The 17,258-nt window shown below is 39.1% G+C and overlaps 1 protein-coding gene across 1 annotated transcript; it reads right to left on the reverse strand.

Annotated features, from left to right (window-relative positions):
- Positions 1-784: 784 nt before the first annotated feature.
- On the reverse strand, positions 785-15,577 carry snrnp48 (small nuclear ribonucleoprotein 48 (U11/U12)). Its single transcript, XM_078539947.1, has 9 exons — positions 15,295-15,577; positions 13,397-13,513; positions 12,358-12,418; positions 11,197-11,277; positions 5,158-5,340; positions 3,409-3,530; positions 2,324-2,460; positions 1,099-1,266; positions 785-1,010 (listed from the first exon to the last, which is right to left on the reverse strand). The coding sequence occupies exons 1-9, from the start codon at positions 15,511-15,513 to the stop codon at positions 956-958; spliced, it is 1,143 nt and encodes a 380-aa protein (XP_078396073.1). The 5' UTR covers positions 15,514-15,577; the 3' UTR covers positions 785-955.
- Between the last annotated feature and the right edge of the window lie 1,681 nt (positions 15,578-17,258).

A 17,258-nucleotide genomic window follows, 5' to 3' on the forward strand; every position in this document is an offset into this window, starting at 1 on the left:
TAAACCACTTGTAGAGAAGCCCAAAGTTTCTCTCAGCCCACAATTTCACTACCAAAACAAGTTATCTGGTCATTGATTCATCTGCTGTTGTGGAATCTTGTGCGAGTTGGCTGCCTACATAAATGACAGCAGTTCAAAAGTAATCCATTGGCTTAAGGTATTTATCAACATCTTTATGATGCAAGACAATATTTAAATGAAAGCTCTTTATGAAGGTCTTTCAACCAATAATAAATAAATATGGTACCTGTTACCCAATGCGTATTCAATGCATATTCTATGTTAAAAATGTAGATATTTGGATTAGGCCCTTTAAATGTGTAGAAAATTGATGTTTCAGGCAGTCAGCAAGATGATATATCACAAGAATTACTTATCCTGTGGTAAACCTCATGAAATATAACCAACAGATACAGGAGTCGATTGCCTCAAAAGTCCAAAAATACATTTCATTTTTTTTTAATGAAAAGTGTCCTCAATCTGTCAGGAAGGAAGCATTATTTCAAGTTTAATATATATTTTTCTTACTATGTGAATTCAGTTTAGGGTTCAAGTAATGAATTGAAAAAGTTAACCTTAAAATGAAAAATTACATTCATCTCTGTTTCCCTGTTTAATGAATCAATACTTAAGATTACTCAGCAGTTTGGATGTACAATTTAGAACTCCAGATATCCACACTTGTCACTCAAAGACATTCATTTTTATAATACATTCTGGTGAGAGCTGTTCTTACTTTTTGTTTTATGGCTGGAGACATCAGTTAAAGTAATAATGAGGTGACTGTATTCAGATGATATTTATTGTGATATTCAACTGGGAGTTTAACAATTTTCATTTTGTGTAAACAGCTGTAGACTTCATTTAAGGTTGCAGTTTTAAAAAAAAAAATCAGTCTTTGTAAACAGTCCTTATAGGTTCTTTTACAGGTTTCATTCCAGCTCCTCATTCTGGTTTATTTCCGCCGTCTGTAACTTCGATGCCGATCCACATCTCGAGGATGATGCTCTCTGAAATTATACATCAAAACTATGTTAAACCTGTACTACTACATGAAGATTCCATTCCCTGCAACTGAAGAACAGGAGGTGTACTCACTTCTCTCGTCTTTTCCTTGAATCTCGTTCTTTATCCCAATCCGGACTTCTTTTCCGTTCATGTGGACTTTGGCTGCGGTTCTTTCTCCGGCTGTCATCATCTACAGTCTTACTACTTCCAGTAGATTGAGATTCCGTTGAAGGAGACCTTTTATCACCAGATCTTCTTCTATAACAGAAAAACACCCACCTCAGCAAAGAAAACGTTAATACAAGGCTATTCTTGTACCAAGCATCCTTTGGAAAATTTAACACTAATGCACATTACTAGCTAAAATGAAACAGTTACGTTCGATTCTTGTAAAATGAAAGCAGAATGACTGCAATGTTGCCAATAGAAGTTTGCAAAACAATGTTTATTCCCTACACCTTGCTTTCTCTGGGGGCTTTTCACTATTCACGCCTAAAAAGGTGTTTTTGCATGGCCAACAGGAATATACAAGCAATTCAGTCAACTGTTTTCACTTGGTTGAACAAAGTAGCATCTAGCCTTTATTTGTTCATTTCCCTCAATCCTTCTCTCCCTGATCCCACCCTCCAGAAATTCAGAAACTTGCTCTGCGCGGAAAACAATGAAACTGTCAAATTCCAAAATTTATTTGATAGCTTCTGCCAAGGTTCTAGTTATGCCTCAGCAGGTTTATTCAACGAGTACCACAGTTCAAGAAAATTACAGGTTCAATCCCAAATCTATTCTAAATTAACTGCTTTTAGTTAAGGTGCTACTTTTGTTATCATGCTTGTGAGATAAGAGAATGGGGGAACAAAATTTCCTTCAACATTACAGTTTTCCTAGTATAGATCACAAGCATTTTACTAAGGTACAAATAATACAAAGGGCACAGCGGGCAACTTGGAAATGCTTTTATGTAACTACTAGGCAGACTTTAAGTTAATTTTTGAAATAACATATCTAAATTAGATTTGATGCTATACTTGGTAAAACAGTAATGGGTTGCCCTTGGGACAAAACAGACTCCCATTGTCCCAATTATATGGTTGGACATGTATGAGGAATTCTCCATTTAAAATATAATCTTGTTACTTCTGTGTATGAATTTAATCATTTAGATATACTGTATTTTCAATCTTTTCTAGATGTTGATCGTGGATTATAATGGAGCAAAAGTAGATTTCTATATACTCACGAAATAATCACAAATCCACCTCATCTATCTGGATTTTTTGCCACTTTTCATGATCAAACAATTTCGACAACTGCATACCTGCGAGAAATTGTAGAGCCTTTCATAGATAACGAAGAGTTCTCATCATCGTGTTCTTCAGTGTTACCATCGTCATTCTGGCCTTTCCACTGTCTTGACAGTTCTTCCATATGTACACTAATAACATCCTTAATTATCTGTAAAGTAATTAGGTACAATAAACAGGAATTAATTTTAAACACAAAAAACTGACAAGTGTGCATACAATCAATTCAATTTTAAACCGACTTTAGACTCACTGGCTGAATTCACAACTGCTATTACAATTACAGTGGAACTTCCATTATCTACCAAAACACAGGATATTCTCTTCCTCCTGGTGGTGGATAATGGAAATTGGCGAACAACAGATAGTCCTCACACTTCAGTCTTAAAAACCTGATGTGCAAATACACTACAAATGAATTTTATTCATCAGAAAAATGGGATGATATACAACCATGAATCAGTAAGCATTTTTAAGGTTTGGCCCACTGGAAATCTGACAAATAATCCGAAGAGATGATTGGAAGATAACGGAAGTGTTAAGTTTTTGGGTCCTTTCCACTGATATTCTAGATTTTTCAGTTTTCACATAGGATGACTCAGCAAAAAAGTTCTGAGTTCTAATTCCTTTACTTTCAAGTAGGTAAGCTTTCAGTAACCTAGTCAGGATAACAAGCAGAACAAGTTCATTGCTTTTAGAGACTGGATGCCTCAGTTTTCAAAGAGAATCAGAATTTCAGAGCTGGTTTTTAGCTCGAATTAAGTAAATTACAAAAGATGTCCAAGCAGACAAGACAGGTAATAGTTACCATATTTGCAGTATAAATCTGCCATCTTGCTCTTCAACAGAAAAATACAAGGATTACAATACTAAATTCTAAGTTAACCCTTTGCTGATACCTTTATAATTCTATTCCAAGCATTTGTTTTGTGCTGTCCATTTACATCCTTAATTCCTGATGACATTCACTAAATGAGCATTGGAAAGAATGGGAGTAATGGATAAGAGGAAAGGGAAATCTAGAATGAGCAGAAAATGAATGTGAAACAATCAACATAATATTCATCATAGTTATGACACAACACTAGCTTACACACACCTCGGTGTAAGATTTCTTTGTTATGTGAACATTCTTGGCTCGGTAAGATTGGCGACGGCGTTTGTAATCTCTCATTTCAGCAAGAATTTCAAGGTGTGACTTTGGTCCTTTCTGTTCATCATCTATGTATGGGTGAGAAAGACTTCTTAAAAAAATATATACATAAGTGGCCTGCATAACCAAAGCTGAATGCAAGTATGAATCATGCAATACAAAACAACTTGGGACCCAACTACATCCAATGATCAGTAACCTGCACTAGTACCAGACTAATACTGTGTTTCCATGGTTCCCAACAAAGTAGGCAGACTACATTTTTGGATAGTCATGATGCCTAAACTTGCCCAGCTGTATGAAATTTATTATAAAGTACCTATCCCCTTAAAATGTAAAATGATTTATGATGCACGAATATATTGTTAAATTTAGACAACGACATGGTTGTCTTAGGATAATTATCAATCTCAACTAGAGACACATTGATAAACGAACATGGGCTCTAAAAGAAATATTCCATTCCCCAAGATGACCAAAAACCCCTGCTTATGATAATCAAAGGCAATATTTTTCATCACTAACCAGTATTGATTTTAAAGATAATTGAAAAAAATCAATAGGATCACAACAAGAGAAAGGGAAGTTAGTTAGGAACAGGAACTGGTCATTCAGTCCTTTGAGCCGATTCCACCACTCAGTTAGATCATGCCTGATCTGTATCTCAATTCCATCGACATGCCTTGGTTCTGTAACCCTCAAAACCATTTCCAACAAAAAAAAATCAACCAGTACTGAAATTTTCAATTTACCAGGCTTCGATAGATTTTTGGGGGAAGGGCTCCAGATTTCCACCACCCTTTATATCACCCCTGAACAGCCTAGCTCTAATTTTATGCGCCCTTGTTCTAGACTTCCCTCCCAGAGGAAATAGTTTCTCTCCATCTACCCGATCAATTGCTTTAATCATCTTAAGCACCTCAATTAGATAACCACTCAACCTTCTACATTCAAGGGAATACAAGCCTAGTCTGTGTAATCTGACCTACTAATTTAATACTTTTAGTACCGGTATCAGCGTGGTGAATGTGCTCTGCACCCTCACCAAGGCTTTCCTGAGGTACAGCATGCAGAGCTGAAATGGATTCCAACTAGACCTTTAATATCTGTAACATTACATGCATCCCATTCGATTTCAGCCCCCTTGAGATAAAGGCTAACGTTCCAATAGCCGTTTTAATTATTTTTTGTAGCTGTCCACAAGCATCTACTGATTTCTGTATTTGGGCTTTTAAATATCACTGCTCCTCCAGTTCCTAGCTTCTCTCAATTCAGAAAATAACTTGATCTATTCATCTTAGGTTCAAAATGGATGGCCTCTCAGTTCCCTACATGGAACTCCATCTACCAAAATTTTTCTCATTTATGAATGTCCCTTTCCAACTTTCTACGCTATTTACTGTGACACCCAACTTAATGTCAGCAAACTTGGATATCCCATTTGTAAAACCCACAACATTCAAGCAAACAATTACAAATAGTCTAGACCAGAACATGAATAAAACTAACCCTGTTGCAATCAGACATTTTTAATAAAAGCTTTAGAGTCAGATTTTTAAAAAGGTGCCGGCATTGTACATTACCTTATATTTGAAACCAGACTGTTGGTTCTGGTATTATTTGCTTACATTATTAGAGAAACGCACCAAGCTAGTTTGAGCTATGAAGAAGTTAAAAGAAAAATTAAACACAAACCTCGGCTGAGTTTTGCAGCAAGGTCCACATACAAATCACCATCATTTTCAAGAGATTTAGTTCTTTGCTGACTGGTTTCTTTGACAACATGTTCGTAGATAGCTAGGCGATCCGCAGGAGTTAGGTCACAGATGAAACGTTTATGATTCTCAGGAACTTCACGAGGTACTGACGAATAATCACCTATATATATATTAACAGTTTACTCAGTTACTCCTAAACTTTACATAATTTTCAAAATAGTGCAAGTCCAACTTCCACATGGAAAATGGGCTATTGTATGCGTTGTCAAAAAAAAAGCATTCATTTTTATATTTTACAGATTCTGCAGAAATCTTAAAAGATAACTGGTGATTAGCAAGAACATTTTCAAAAGTTCAAATTTTGAATATGAAAAAATAGTTTTAACGCGTACAACAGGCCCAGTAGTGTTAACAGTACAAGAAATCTGGATATCATTAGTTTTGAGTTCCAACCTGCCACATCAATACCAAGGTTGCCATGTCTTGACCAGGCCACTAGGAACAGCTCTTGCAATAAGCTGAAAGATATCTGGCCACCTCACTCAAAACACAGTTGGGGGGTCATTCTACAATAAAATGCTGACAATGGGGGTCAGCATTCGCAAGAAGACATCTTTCAAGGACAGAAATTCTAGGCGTGCAGCCTGAAACTTCCCCTCAACACGCTCCCTACTCGGAGCATCAAATCATAGAATTATCCTTTCCATTAGTTACTAAATGTTGTAATGAAGTCAGCAGTCTAGATTACTCTGCCTTGCCAACTAAAGGTATGTAGTGCATGCAGGGATCGAAGCTCAGGAAAACATGGCAGTTTATAATGCAATAGGATGTGTCTCATTCAAAAAAGATAAATGTTTGTTATTAATATAAAATGTTATACAAAATCAGGATTGTTTTCCAAATTCTATCTAGCATTGAACCAGTGGTGCAACGCATTAAACCACTGTACCGGTTTGGGAGTCCTCGGAGTTCTACACAAGGACCAAGTTTCCAAACCTGACCAGATTATTTGGGTATAGTAACAAGCAGATAGAAAAACAAGTTTAAAAAAAAAACAAGAACAACCTCAACTGCCAATTCAGTCCCTGTTTCACAATCTGGCACTACAGCACCACTGGTAGAACAAATTAAATGTCAGCCACGACTATACATCATGGAATAAAGGTAACAAGTGGTTACAAAGAGAAAAAATGATGATCATTCATCTCTACGAAATTAAAATGAACTACACTTTTACATCCTATGTTATGTGCTGTTGATTAGTCAAACATTACTACAGATTTAAATGAGGATGTCCAAAACATTTTGGTTGAACACAAACTAAAATTGCACTGAATCTGACAGCACAGAAACTTAAGAGATCTTGGTGAAAGATGAGCAGTATGCTTCAATGTCAGGAATAAGGTCACATATTCAAACAGCTAGAAAGTGCATGAAGGTCTCTGCCCTTTAGTGCAAGACACTGAAGATACTGATAAGACACACATGAAAACATGCAACAGATTACAGGTGCTAAAATTATCTTCGTAGTATTAACTAAGCCTTTATACTTTTAAAAAGGACTGCAGTTCAGCAGGGATGGCAAATAAGATGGCAACTCCAGGTATGCCCACAGCACTTTAACGGAAGTAACTTTAATTGCATAATTACTTACCCAAAACACATTTACAAACCCTTATGTACTACCATACACCAGATATTCTGTAAGTATGCACAGTGATTTGCATCCCTTGCAAGTTAGATGCATCTATTGTTTACTTACTAAAACTTCTGTATGGAGATTTTAACTAATACAATGGTAAGGAACTGTTGGCAACCTCAGCATTCTATCTGACCTTGTGCTTCTGATTGCAATAACCTCTCCCTCACCAAGACCGCTGACTTCTAGCTCCATAACTTGAGCCTTTTTTGCTGCTGAAATCCTCATTCATGATTTTATCATCTCCAGGTTCAACCATTCCAATGGTCTCCTGCCCTCCATAAATTTAAGCTCACCTCAGGCTCTGCAGCCTGTATTATAGATTATCCTGTTCACCTGCCACTCACTGGCCTACACTGGCTCCCAATCCTCAAATCATCTTACTTTTAGAACTCTCACCCTTATGTTCAAATCCAAAAATAGCCTCTCCGCATCACTGTGTGCCCCTCCAGCCCTACAATCTTTTGAAAGTGGTGTTCCTCCAACTTTGGTTTTTGCCCATCCCCCACTTGCTTCGTCTCACCATAGGTGGCCATGCCAACGACCGAGCACACTCTTAACTCTGGAATTCCCTCCCTAAGCCTCTGTTTTTCTCTCTCTCCCTTCCCTCCCCACCCCCCACTCCTTGAAACCTACTTTTTTTTGACCATGTGTTGGCCAACTAATCTAATTTGTTTTAATCCTTTGTTTTCAGTATCAGTTTTTATCTGATTATGTTCCTGTGAAGGACCTTGGGACATTTTACAACTTTAAAAGCACTATATATGTGCAAGCTGTTGTTACTGCTGAAATGCTCGGCTTTATATTTTCTACTTTATGGATTCTTCATGAATTTTTAAGTAGTTTACCAACTTTCTATGGTTATAGCACTTCTTGCTTGTAGCAGTCAGTTTACATGGCAACAACCAAAACTAACATTTTGAAAATGTTGGTAAATTTGGTAAAATTCAACGTCTTCTGTTGTTCCAGATAATTAAATAAAATGTAAACACAGACCCCATAAAGAACAGGCCTGCTAAGAAACAGTATTTTGGATGCATGTTTATCTGTGTAAGTAGGTCTATTCAGCAAATATCAAGTACAGATCAATATTTCTTAATACAATTGTTTACTTCTATTTAACCAGTCCATTAAATTGAGGTTCATATTTAAAGGATATAATAATTTTAAAAGGATACTGTATGACATCAAGTAAAATTCTGTGCAAATCTGTACATGAGGAGAACATTCTTTCATGTTCATCATTCCTGTCAAATATACTCACCCCTGTTACTGAAAGAGAAAAACCAAGAAGTTTAAATTATCATGTTCAAAAGGAATTCCAAATATTTAGTGAAATGTGCATCAACAGAATTACAATTAAGTAGCTACTGCTATTGTAACAGTGTCAAGTTCATGTTCAATAGCTTCAGCTAAATATTTTCTTTAGCTAGAAGTCCTAAGATTTAACATCTGATGTGAAACAGGCAAAGTTAGGAATTCCACATACTTATAGCCAAAATCTCCTATGTACATCAGAGGAAAGCGCAGATATTATGTGCAGCTTGTATATATATATTTCACATAAAATGCTGGTTCAGTCACATGTACTGACCTCCAGTACAATGCATACCTACCCTCCAACAATACTAACCAACAGTCCCAAAAATTCCAGAGGGGAAGAGAAAGGAACATAACATGCAAATAAGTACCGTGAAAAAGGCTACTTTCTGGTACACAGTATTATAAATATAGTTGATTCAACTGCTTCAAACAAATGGAAAAAATACCACTTGTATCTTGCAAGTAGAATAGGTTATTACTAGAGAATAGGAGTCACAATGGAGAATTTAACTAGGGAGAAGCGAGTCTCTAATCACTTAGTAAAGCAGAATTAGACTACAATTGCAAGAGTATTTTATTGTTCGAAACCGTTTCAGGCACAGACAGTTCTTCAGTTAAGAATGTTAAAACTAGAAGAGATTTTCTTGGTCATCAGGATCGCTGAACCACAGGTTCCTGATTTATATAAACAATGGCTTCCAGCTTTCCCTTGAACCTCAATTCTATACTGCAAGGATCTATGAGGGGTACCATGAACAGAGTTAAGTACATCAGTCCAACCTTCAAAACACTACTACTGCCTGGTACAAGGGAAAAATTCCAGGTAAAGCATGAGGAGGGTTTTTGCATTGTACTGTGAAGAAAACTGAGGCCATGAGATTCAATTGTACTACACTTGTACAAAAAAAATGGGATTACCAAACATTGAAGTTCAATTGCTCATAGCAAATGTCTAAACTTGCAGACTCAAGTTAATTATCTACATGAGCTTTCATAATACTATAGACTGAATGATTTTAGTCATAACCATACCAAAAGATTAACTACAATGGATGGCGGGATCAATTGCAACAGAAGTTAATTAGTGACAAAGAATTTACCATTAACAAGCACTGTATTAAAACGTGATTGAATTGGAACAACTAACACCACTGCTAAAATATAAGTTTCTTCAGTCCTCTAATAATGTAATCGATAAATAGTTTTGGGCATCTGAGCCATGAGGAAACAGAAACAGTACTGGTATTTAAGGTTCTCAAGGGAATAGATTAAATGGATTCCAGAACAATTCTCAATATTAACACAAGGACAAGGCAGCTTGGATTCACACTCGAGGAGAAACCAAAATTTCAGGTTTAAGATACAACTTCTTTACTGGGGATGTTATCATTTTTAAACCAAATCAAAGACTTTGTTGCAGACAAGGCTATTGAAGAGCTTCAGAATTCAAGTAGGGTTAGAAATTTGTGACCTTTGAAATAAGCCTAACAAATTTTGGGTCTTGGTTGCCTACAGTTCTGTTACATAGGAACATCAGTATAGGAGTAGGCCATTCAGCCCCTCAAACCTCTTCAGCTATTAAATGAGCTAATGGTTGCTCGGTATCTCAACTCCACTTATCAGCCTTCACTCCATATCCCATCATACCTTCATCCAATAAAAATCTATCAATATCAGTCTTGAAGAATTAAACTGACCAAGAAATGATGGCCTCTCGGTGACCCCAGTGATTTGAAGCATTTTGGTGGGGGTGGGGTGGGGGTGGGGTGGGGGGGGGGGGGGGTGCGTGGAAGGGTTAGTTTAAATTCAATAATACATCAAGGGTAAGAATGGTCACCTGAAGTCCAGAAGGAATTTCCCAAGAATTTGTCTTGAAATTGCCAACAGTTTTTCTCTTCCCCAAAAGTTGCGCATTACTAGCAATGATGAGACACTTGCAGGAGGTTGCACATTTAATAGATAGGGTGATCATTAATGCACGTGATGTGTTTTCTCCCTAGGCCAGAATTTTACGTCCCAGAGGTGGACGTGCGCCCGACCTGAACGGATGTAAAATAATGCAAGATGATGTTGGGCAAGCATCCCGACGTCATCACGCACTCGCGCAATATTCTGCTCAGCGGGCGCTGCATGGCAGTCAGAAACGCACCGGCCAATTAAGTGAGCAATTAAGCCCACTAACAACGATTTTACATGGCCCATCCACATTTACAGTTGGCAGACAGCCATTCTCCCAGGCGGCATTCACATTTTTGCTCAAACCTCGATCCAGGGCAAGATGAAATCTCCGTGGGGAGATAAAATAAAAAGATACCTGGGTACTGTTTTTATTTTTTTTAGGAGGCATACTTTCAGTTGCTGGGATTGTGCTACGTGGACTTATTTTGCAGCACTGTTGTCGTGTCCGTTGGTCTGTGGAGGTCTGCAGCTCCCTGGGGCAGCTGTCTGCCGTCAGGGAGCTCTCTCAAAACATTCACGCGCACCCTCGATTACGTCGGTGCCTGCCCTCTTACCGCCCCCACCCCAGCAGTGCTGAGCATTTCAGCGAGCGTTTCACACAGGCTGGCATTAATTGGCCAGCCAGTGTGAAATCGCGGTCAGGGGCTGATCGCAGCCAGTGGCCCATTTCCCGTACACTCAGGCCCGCCAATCGCGTGCGCCCGACGACTGAAAAATTCAGGCCCTAATGTTCATAACAGAAATGACATTTTCTTCCACCTTCTGTGCAACATTATACACATTGGTAACCAGCGGTTGAAAGATGGTCTTGATGCTCAATCATCACTGATAAGATAGCTAACATCTCAGCTGGACAAATGGCCAGTGCCAGATCAACTATTTCAAGGAAATTGTTTTGAAGAGGCACCATCATGCAATTGTAGAGTGCTAACACCCTACATTACATCAATTTTACATTGGAATTATATCGCTAAGATCTTTTAAAATTGTATTGTCATTTTATTTTTTTTAATTCCAACTTGGATTCTCTCTTACCTTGAGAAAACACTCTTTCTTCTTTTCCATGTGGAGCTTTACTTTTTGCTTGTTGAATTATCTGAGCCTGCAAATCTTTATCTAAGCAGAACGAAAAACAATGCTTACCATTTTGTGTATCATAATTCATGTTTTAAACATGAAAAACATATCAAGAATAGCATTTGAGTGTACACCTACAAAAAGATTCAAGTGTTAAATATACATAACACTCGAATCTTTTGCTCCACTTCAGCAACTAAAACAATCTGCTTAGTTTAAGGGTTGGTTGGTACTCTTGAGGAAATTCAAGAATTTCTTGAATTAATTTAGATGATATTTTGGAGATAACAACACAAAAATATATACACTACAAAAATACTGATGCATTAGGATGACTCTTCTGAGGCAAAGGTTAAGATTCAACATTTTGGCAACCCAATACTTGGTGCATTTTGTCAACATTCTTGTGGTGTCATGTACTGATTATTCCAGTAGGACTCCTCTCCAAACCCACTGGTCACCATATTCTAAAAAGGATATAGAGACACCAGAGAGGGTGCAGAGAGGATTTACAAAGATGATAACAGAAATGGGGATGCATATCAGGAAAGGATTGACAGGGTGGGTCTCTTATCTCTTGAAAAAAGGTTGAGGGATGACCTGATAAAGGTCTTTAAAACTATGAAAGATTACGATAGAGTGGATACAGGGGGAATGTTTCCTTTTGTGGGGAAGAGCATAACTAGAGGCCATCAATATAAGATAGTCACCAAAAAATCCAACAAGGAATTCAGGAGAAACTTCTTTACCAAAGAGTGGCAAGAATGTGGGACTCACTACCACAGCGTTGAAGTGAATAGTGCAGGTGTATTTAAGGGGAAGCTAGTCAAGCATATGAGGGAGAAGGTAATAGAGGGTTACAAAGATAGATTTAGATGAGGAAAAATGGGAGGAGGCTCAAGTGGAGCTTAAACACCAGCATGGACTGGTTGGGCTAACTGGCCCGTTTCTGTACCAAATATCCTATGTAAAGTAGATACCCATCACTTCTATGTGCAGAGTTTACAATCGTAAATTATTACAATCTCATTAAAATGAGATAAATCAGTTAATCAAGAAAATGAAATCTAGAAGTTACCGCAAGAGCCTTCTTGAAAACAACTATGTTGTTGCACATACCCATTTTAAAAGTTGGTACCACAGTTTTCTCATAGGCGAAGAAGGGATCACACATTTCAGCCTGATTGTTAAAAGAATCAAGAAAACATTGTTACTGTAAAATTAAAATTTGAATTTACATATAAAAGAAAATTTACAGACAAATGCTTACCTATTGATTGAAAGCTTGATGATATTAGCAGCCACACATTTATCAAAGCCCTGTGAGAATCCTGGGCCACTTGTTAGAAATGTTACATTTTATATTTAAAATAAGCTAATCAATGTACCTTTTTAAAAAAAGGACAAAGGATTGTAATACAAATGTGTCTGCTCATACAAATCACCTTTAGATTTTACTATTTTACAAAAATCACATTTACTCGACTTCATATGCTATACACTTCACTGCAAACACTGACATGGGTGTGGTGGTGCATTGTCATCATAATGGGTCTCTTTATTAATATCTCCAAAATGTTATCTTTTAGCATAATGTTCTCCAAAAATGAGGGAAGGAGTAGAGGGAAAGATTGTGTTACGGAGTGAAAATGATCCAAGGTGATCTTTATGACTGATACTTCAGTGCAACCATGTCTATGGATATGACATGGCTTTACGGAAAAGCCCGGTAAGTAATACTTTTCTAAAAACTACCCTTTTAATAAATATCCATGCATGAACTACAGGAAAATACTTATGTTTTATTTTCTCTCTACTGTTCTAGATGTTCTGGCAACCCTGAACGGATCTGCTCCAGGGAGCCAAAAATGCTAAGCAACTTCAACAGGAAATGGATCAATAGAAACATATACCACTTGGAAAAAAAAAATCATACTGTGGAAAGATATCATGATGTTGCCATCACAGAATAAGTGACTCAATTAAATTTGCAGCACCACATGCAGCTTCCATGTATCTCTAATGAGAAAAATTAACACTTTCTAGAAAGTTGGCAATTGAGTTTATCTGAACAAAAATTGATTTGTGGTAAAAAACCTGGATTACATACTGAATAATTGGTCCAGTTCAAATGCATTTTGCAAACTTGCATACAGACCTCTTCTTCTCTAGAATATTCCAGCTTTCTCAGTCTGCACGATGCAACATGCTTTTCCAGCGATGATTTCGGAAGCCTATGATCCACATCGAACGGACAAGTAACCACTGGATCAGGCTGAAAAAGTTGTTTGGAAGAAAGTGTTTTATCCAGGGTCAGAAAAAGCAATACTCAGTGAAAATGTTGTTCAATTTACAACAAACATTCTGGACAGAACCGATTTCAGAGTTTAACCTTATGAAACCCAATAATTCTTCCCTTTACCACAAGATGAATTCAGGTTAAATGCAAAGAAACTCTGTAGGACAATTCACATCACAGTATGCCCCTCCACTTTGCAATAAAGACTCCTTCTCAATTATTCAATTCACAGCCTGACATTTTGATGTCTTGTGTTTTTATTAAACTTTTCCCCCTAATTAAATCTGGTACTCTGATTATAAACAGGGTTTTATTTGGGCCTAAAAGATACGTTAATTTTCTGTTAATTTCATCCAATTTTAAAATCTGAATCCAGCCCCTCCTCAGTAACTGCACAGCATCAGCCTGGATGGTGCACTCGAATCTTTGGAGTGAGATGAAAAAAAGTTGCATTTTTCACAGAATCACAGAGCAGAAGAGGCCCATCGAGTCTGCACCGACACATAAGAAACACCTGACCTACCTACCTAATCCCATTTACCAGCACTTGGCCCATAGCCTTGAATGTTATTAAGTGCTCATCCAGGTACTTTTTAAAGGATGTGAGGCAACCTGCCTCCAGTACCCTCCCAGGCAGCGCATTCCAGGACGTCACCATCCTCTGGGTAAAAAAGTTTTTCCTCACATCCCTCCTAAACCTCCTGCCCCTCACCTTGAACTTATGTTCCCTTCTGACTGGCCCTTCAACTAAGGGGAACAGCTGCTCCCTATCCACCCTGTCCATGCCCCTCATAATCTTGTACACCTCGATCAGGTCGCCCCTCAGTCTTCTCTGCTCCAAGGAAAACAACCCAAGTCTATTCAACCTCTCTTCATAACTTAAATGTTTCATCCCAGGCAACATCCTGGTGAATCTCCTCTGCACCCCCTCCGGTGCAATCACATCCTTCCTATAATGTGGCGACCAGAACTGCACACAGTCCTCCAGCTGTGGCCTCACCAAGGTTCTATACAACTCCAACATGACCTCCCTACTTTTGTAACCTATGCCTCGATTGATAAAGGCAAGTGTCCCATTTGCCTTTTTCACCACTCCAGTAACATGCCCCTCCGCCTTCAGAGATCTATGGACACACACGCCAAGGTCCCTTTGTTCCTCAGAACTTCCTAGTGCCATGCCATTCATTGAATACTTCCTTGTCAAATTACTCCTTCCAAAGTGTATCACCTCACACTTTTCAGGGTTAAATTCCATCTGCCACTCATCTGCCCATTTGACCACCCTGTCTATATCTTCCTGTAGCTCGAGACACTCAACCTCACTGTTAACCACCCGGCCAATCTTTGTGTCATTCGCCTTTCATGCTCAAGACATCCCTGAGCTTTGCAGCTAATGAAGTACTTTTGAAATGTAATCAGCTGTGAGGTAGAAAATCAGCAACCAAATTGCGCACAGCAAGCTCCCACAAACACAACAATGCTACAACGACCAAATAGTCTGGTTTTTTTTTGGAGATGTTGATTGAGAGATAAATATTGGTGTAAACGCCCGTGCTTTTCTTCAAAATGGTGCTGTGGGATCATTTACAGCCACCCACCCTATATATGTGTGTGTGTGTGGATTTATATCATATTTATATATTCGGGCTAACTGCAGACTCGTCTTCCTCTACCATCGAGGTGTCGGTGTATATCTATGTGCCTGTTGTATTCTCTCTCTATACTATCAGGCCTGATGCAGCCTGGGCTTCTCCTACCGGCTCTGCCCCGGATCCGGGTGGTGGTGGTGGTGGCGGGAGTCCCAGGCCCAGGTCCAGGCCCTCCCTCTCTCCGCTCCAGCCCAGCTCTGTCAGGATGCCGCTGATGGAGCGGCCGCAGTCGCGCGCGAACTCGGCCAGCTGGCTCACGCGCTCCAAACGGCTCTGCAGCCTCTTCGAATATTCGATATTGGCCTCGACCGCCGCTGCCGCCGCCATCTTGACACAGCCAAGCGCCTCGACGACCACAGAACTTCCAGCGCTTCCTCCAGAGCAGCCGGTTTCCGGGTCAGTGACTCGCTCCTTTTCACTACTACCGCGCACCGGGAGACACTTAAACAAACCTAATCGAAAGTGCGCCCTCCGTTCTTTTTTTTTATTATGTATATATAAAAAGAGGGCTACTACAGCTAATAGAGAAAAAAATTAGCGCCTGGCGCCTTTGACGCCGCCGGAAATCTCAAAGCGCTTGGCAGCCAATTTTTAAAATTTTCAAATAGTTTTTAACTTGTAGTCATGAAAGGAACACAGCCGCAAATTTTTCGCGCAGCAAACAAAAATGCCATAATCTGCTTTCTTGTGGTGTTGATTGAGGGATAAATATTGGCCAGGACACCAGGGCTAATTCTCCTGCTCTTCTTCAAAATAGTGTCACTGGACCTTTTACACGCACCTGAGAGGGCAGGCAATTTAACAGCCCATCTGAAAAACAGCACCTCCACCAATGTAGCACTCCCTGAGTGGTTTATCATTTGCATGCTTAAGTGGGACTCGAAACCACAACCTTCTGAGATAGGGGTGAGACTAGTACACAGTGAGCCAGAAGCAACACAGTACTTTTGAAGCACTAAACAATTTAAAAACTAACTTGAAGGAAACTGGTAAAAGCAAATGATAATGGCTCAGATCTTCCGAGCAGCGGCAATGATCATTTGATTACTGGTCCACTCGTAAATTCCCCCGACTCAGGGGTGGTAGTCAGGGGTTAGGGTGGGGTGATTGGGGAATTGGTTGTGTAGTTACCCAGGTGTTACACTAAGCTTTAATCTTTTTAATATTTCCTGGGTAACTATCCAGGTAAGTACATTGGAACTGTCCAAAGTCTCTGGGGAGCAGGAGAATTGCCCATTGGAAGTTGAGACTTCCTGGGCGATTTCACAAGGTCCCGGCATGCATCTTAAGTCGTACTTCCAGTCTCCAACAATCTGGAGATCGGAAGATTTGGCCCATTTTATCAAATGCCTTTTGGACATTCATGCACACCACATCAACAGCATTGCCCTCAATATAAAGGGTTGATGAAGGTAATACAGTGGATGTTGTGTACATAGATTTCCAAAAGACATTTGATAGAGTGCCACATAATTTGGCCCAGCCTTATTGTAGATACCCACCATATTCTCCAGTCCTGTCACTGCCCACTGGTTGCCCAAAGACCTTAAGCATACCAGGAGAGATCATGGGGCATTTACAAGGAGAAGAGTAGGCAGCCTGAGTGAGCCATGGGTTGCATCCAACCTGGACCTGTAAATGGCTACCTTGACCAAGTCTAGGAACAGACCCACACTAAGATCTCCACCGATGCTGCCAGACCTGCTGAGTTTTTCCAGGTAATTCTGTTTTTGTTCCACACTAAGACTCTTGACTTACAAAACTACTTCCGCATACTTCTGAGCCTCCTTCCATCAGTGGGTTTAAACTGTATTGTAATTGTGAAGAACAAAATGGTAATCTAGTTCACTATTTTAATGCTTGAGCCCTGAGTTGAAACAGTTCACTTGTGAGAGCATTTGGTTGGTAATACCTTCCTTTTGACAGGGTAGTGAGTGAGGTTATTTGCAATGATGTCATTGGTCAGTTGGCACCAAAATCATGTTGGTCTATTTTAATAAAATCCATACACCTCCAGAGAATGAACTCACTTATACTAAAGGTTGATCCCATCCCTTTAAAACTTAAAGGTA

This window comes from Cetorhinus maximus, chromosome 4, assembly GCF_964194155.1.
Source record: "Cetorhinus maximus chromosome 4, sCetMax3.hap1.1, whole genome shotgun sequence".
Lineage (NCBI taxonomy): Eukaryota > Metazoa > Chordata > Chondrichthyes > Lamniformes > Cetorhinidae > Cetorhinus > Cetorhinus maximus.

What these genes read in the sequence shown, in the direction of transcription:
- snrnp48 (XM_078539947.1), bottom strand. Translation starts at nt 15,513, where the DNA reads ATGGCGGCGGCAGCGGCGGTCGAGGCCAATATCGAATATTCGAAGAGG. An exon ending in GGTACCAACTTTTAAAATGG is followed by an intron (nt 11,278 to 12,357) that starts GTATGTGCAACA and finishes CGTTCTGCTTAG; the next exon opens with ATAAAGATTTGCAGGCTCAG. An exon ending in GGCTCTACAATTTCTCGCAG is followed by an intron (nt 1,267 to 2,323) that starts GTATGCAGTTGT and finishes TTTCTGTTATAG; the next exon opens with AAGAAGATCTGGTGATAAAA.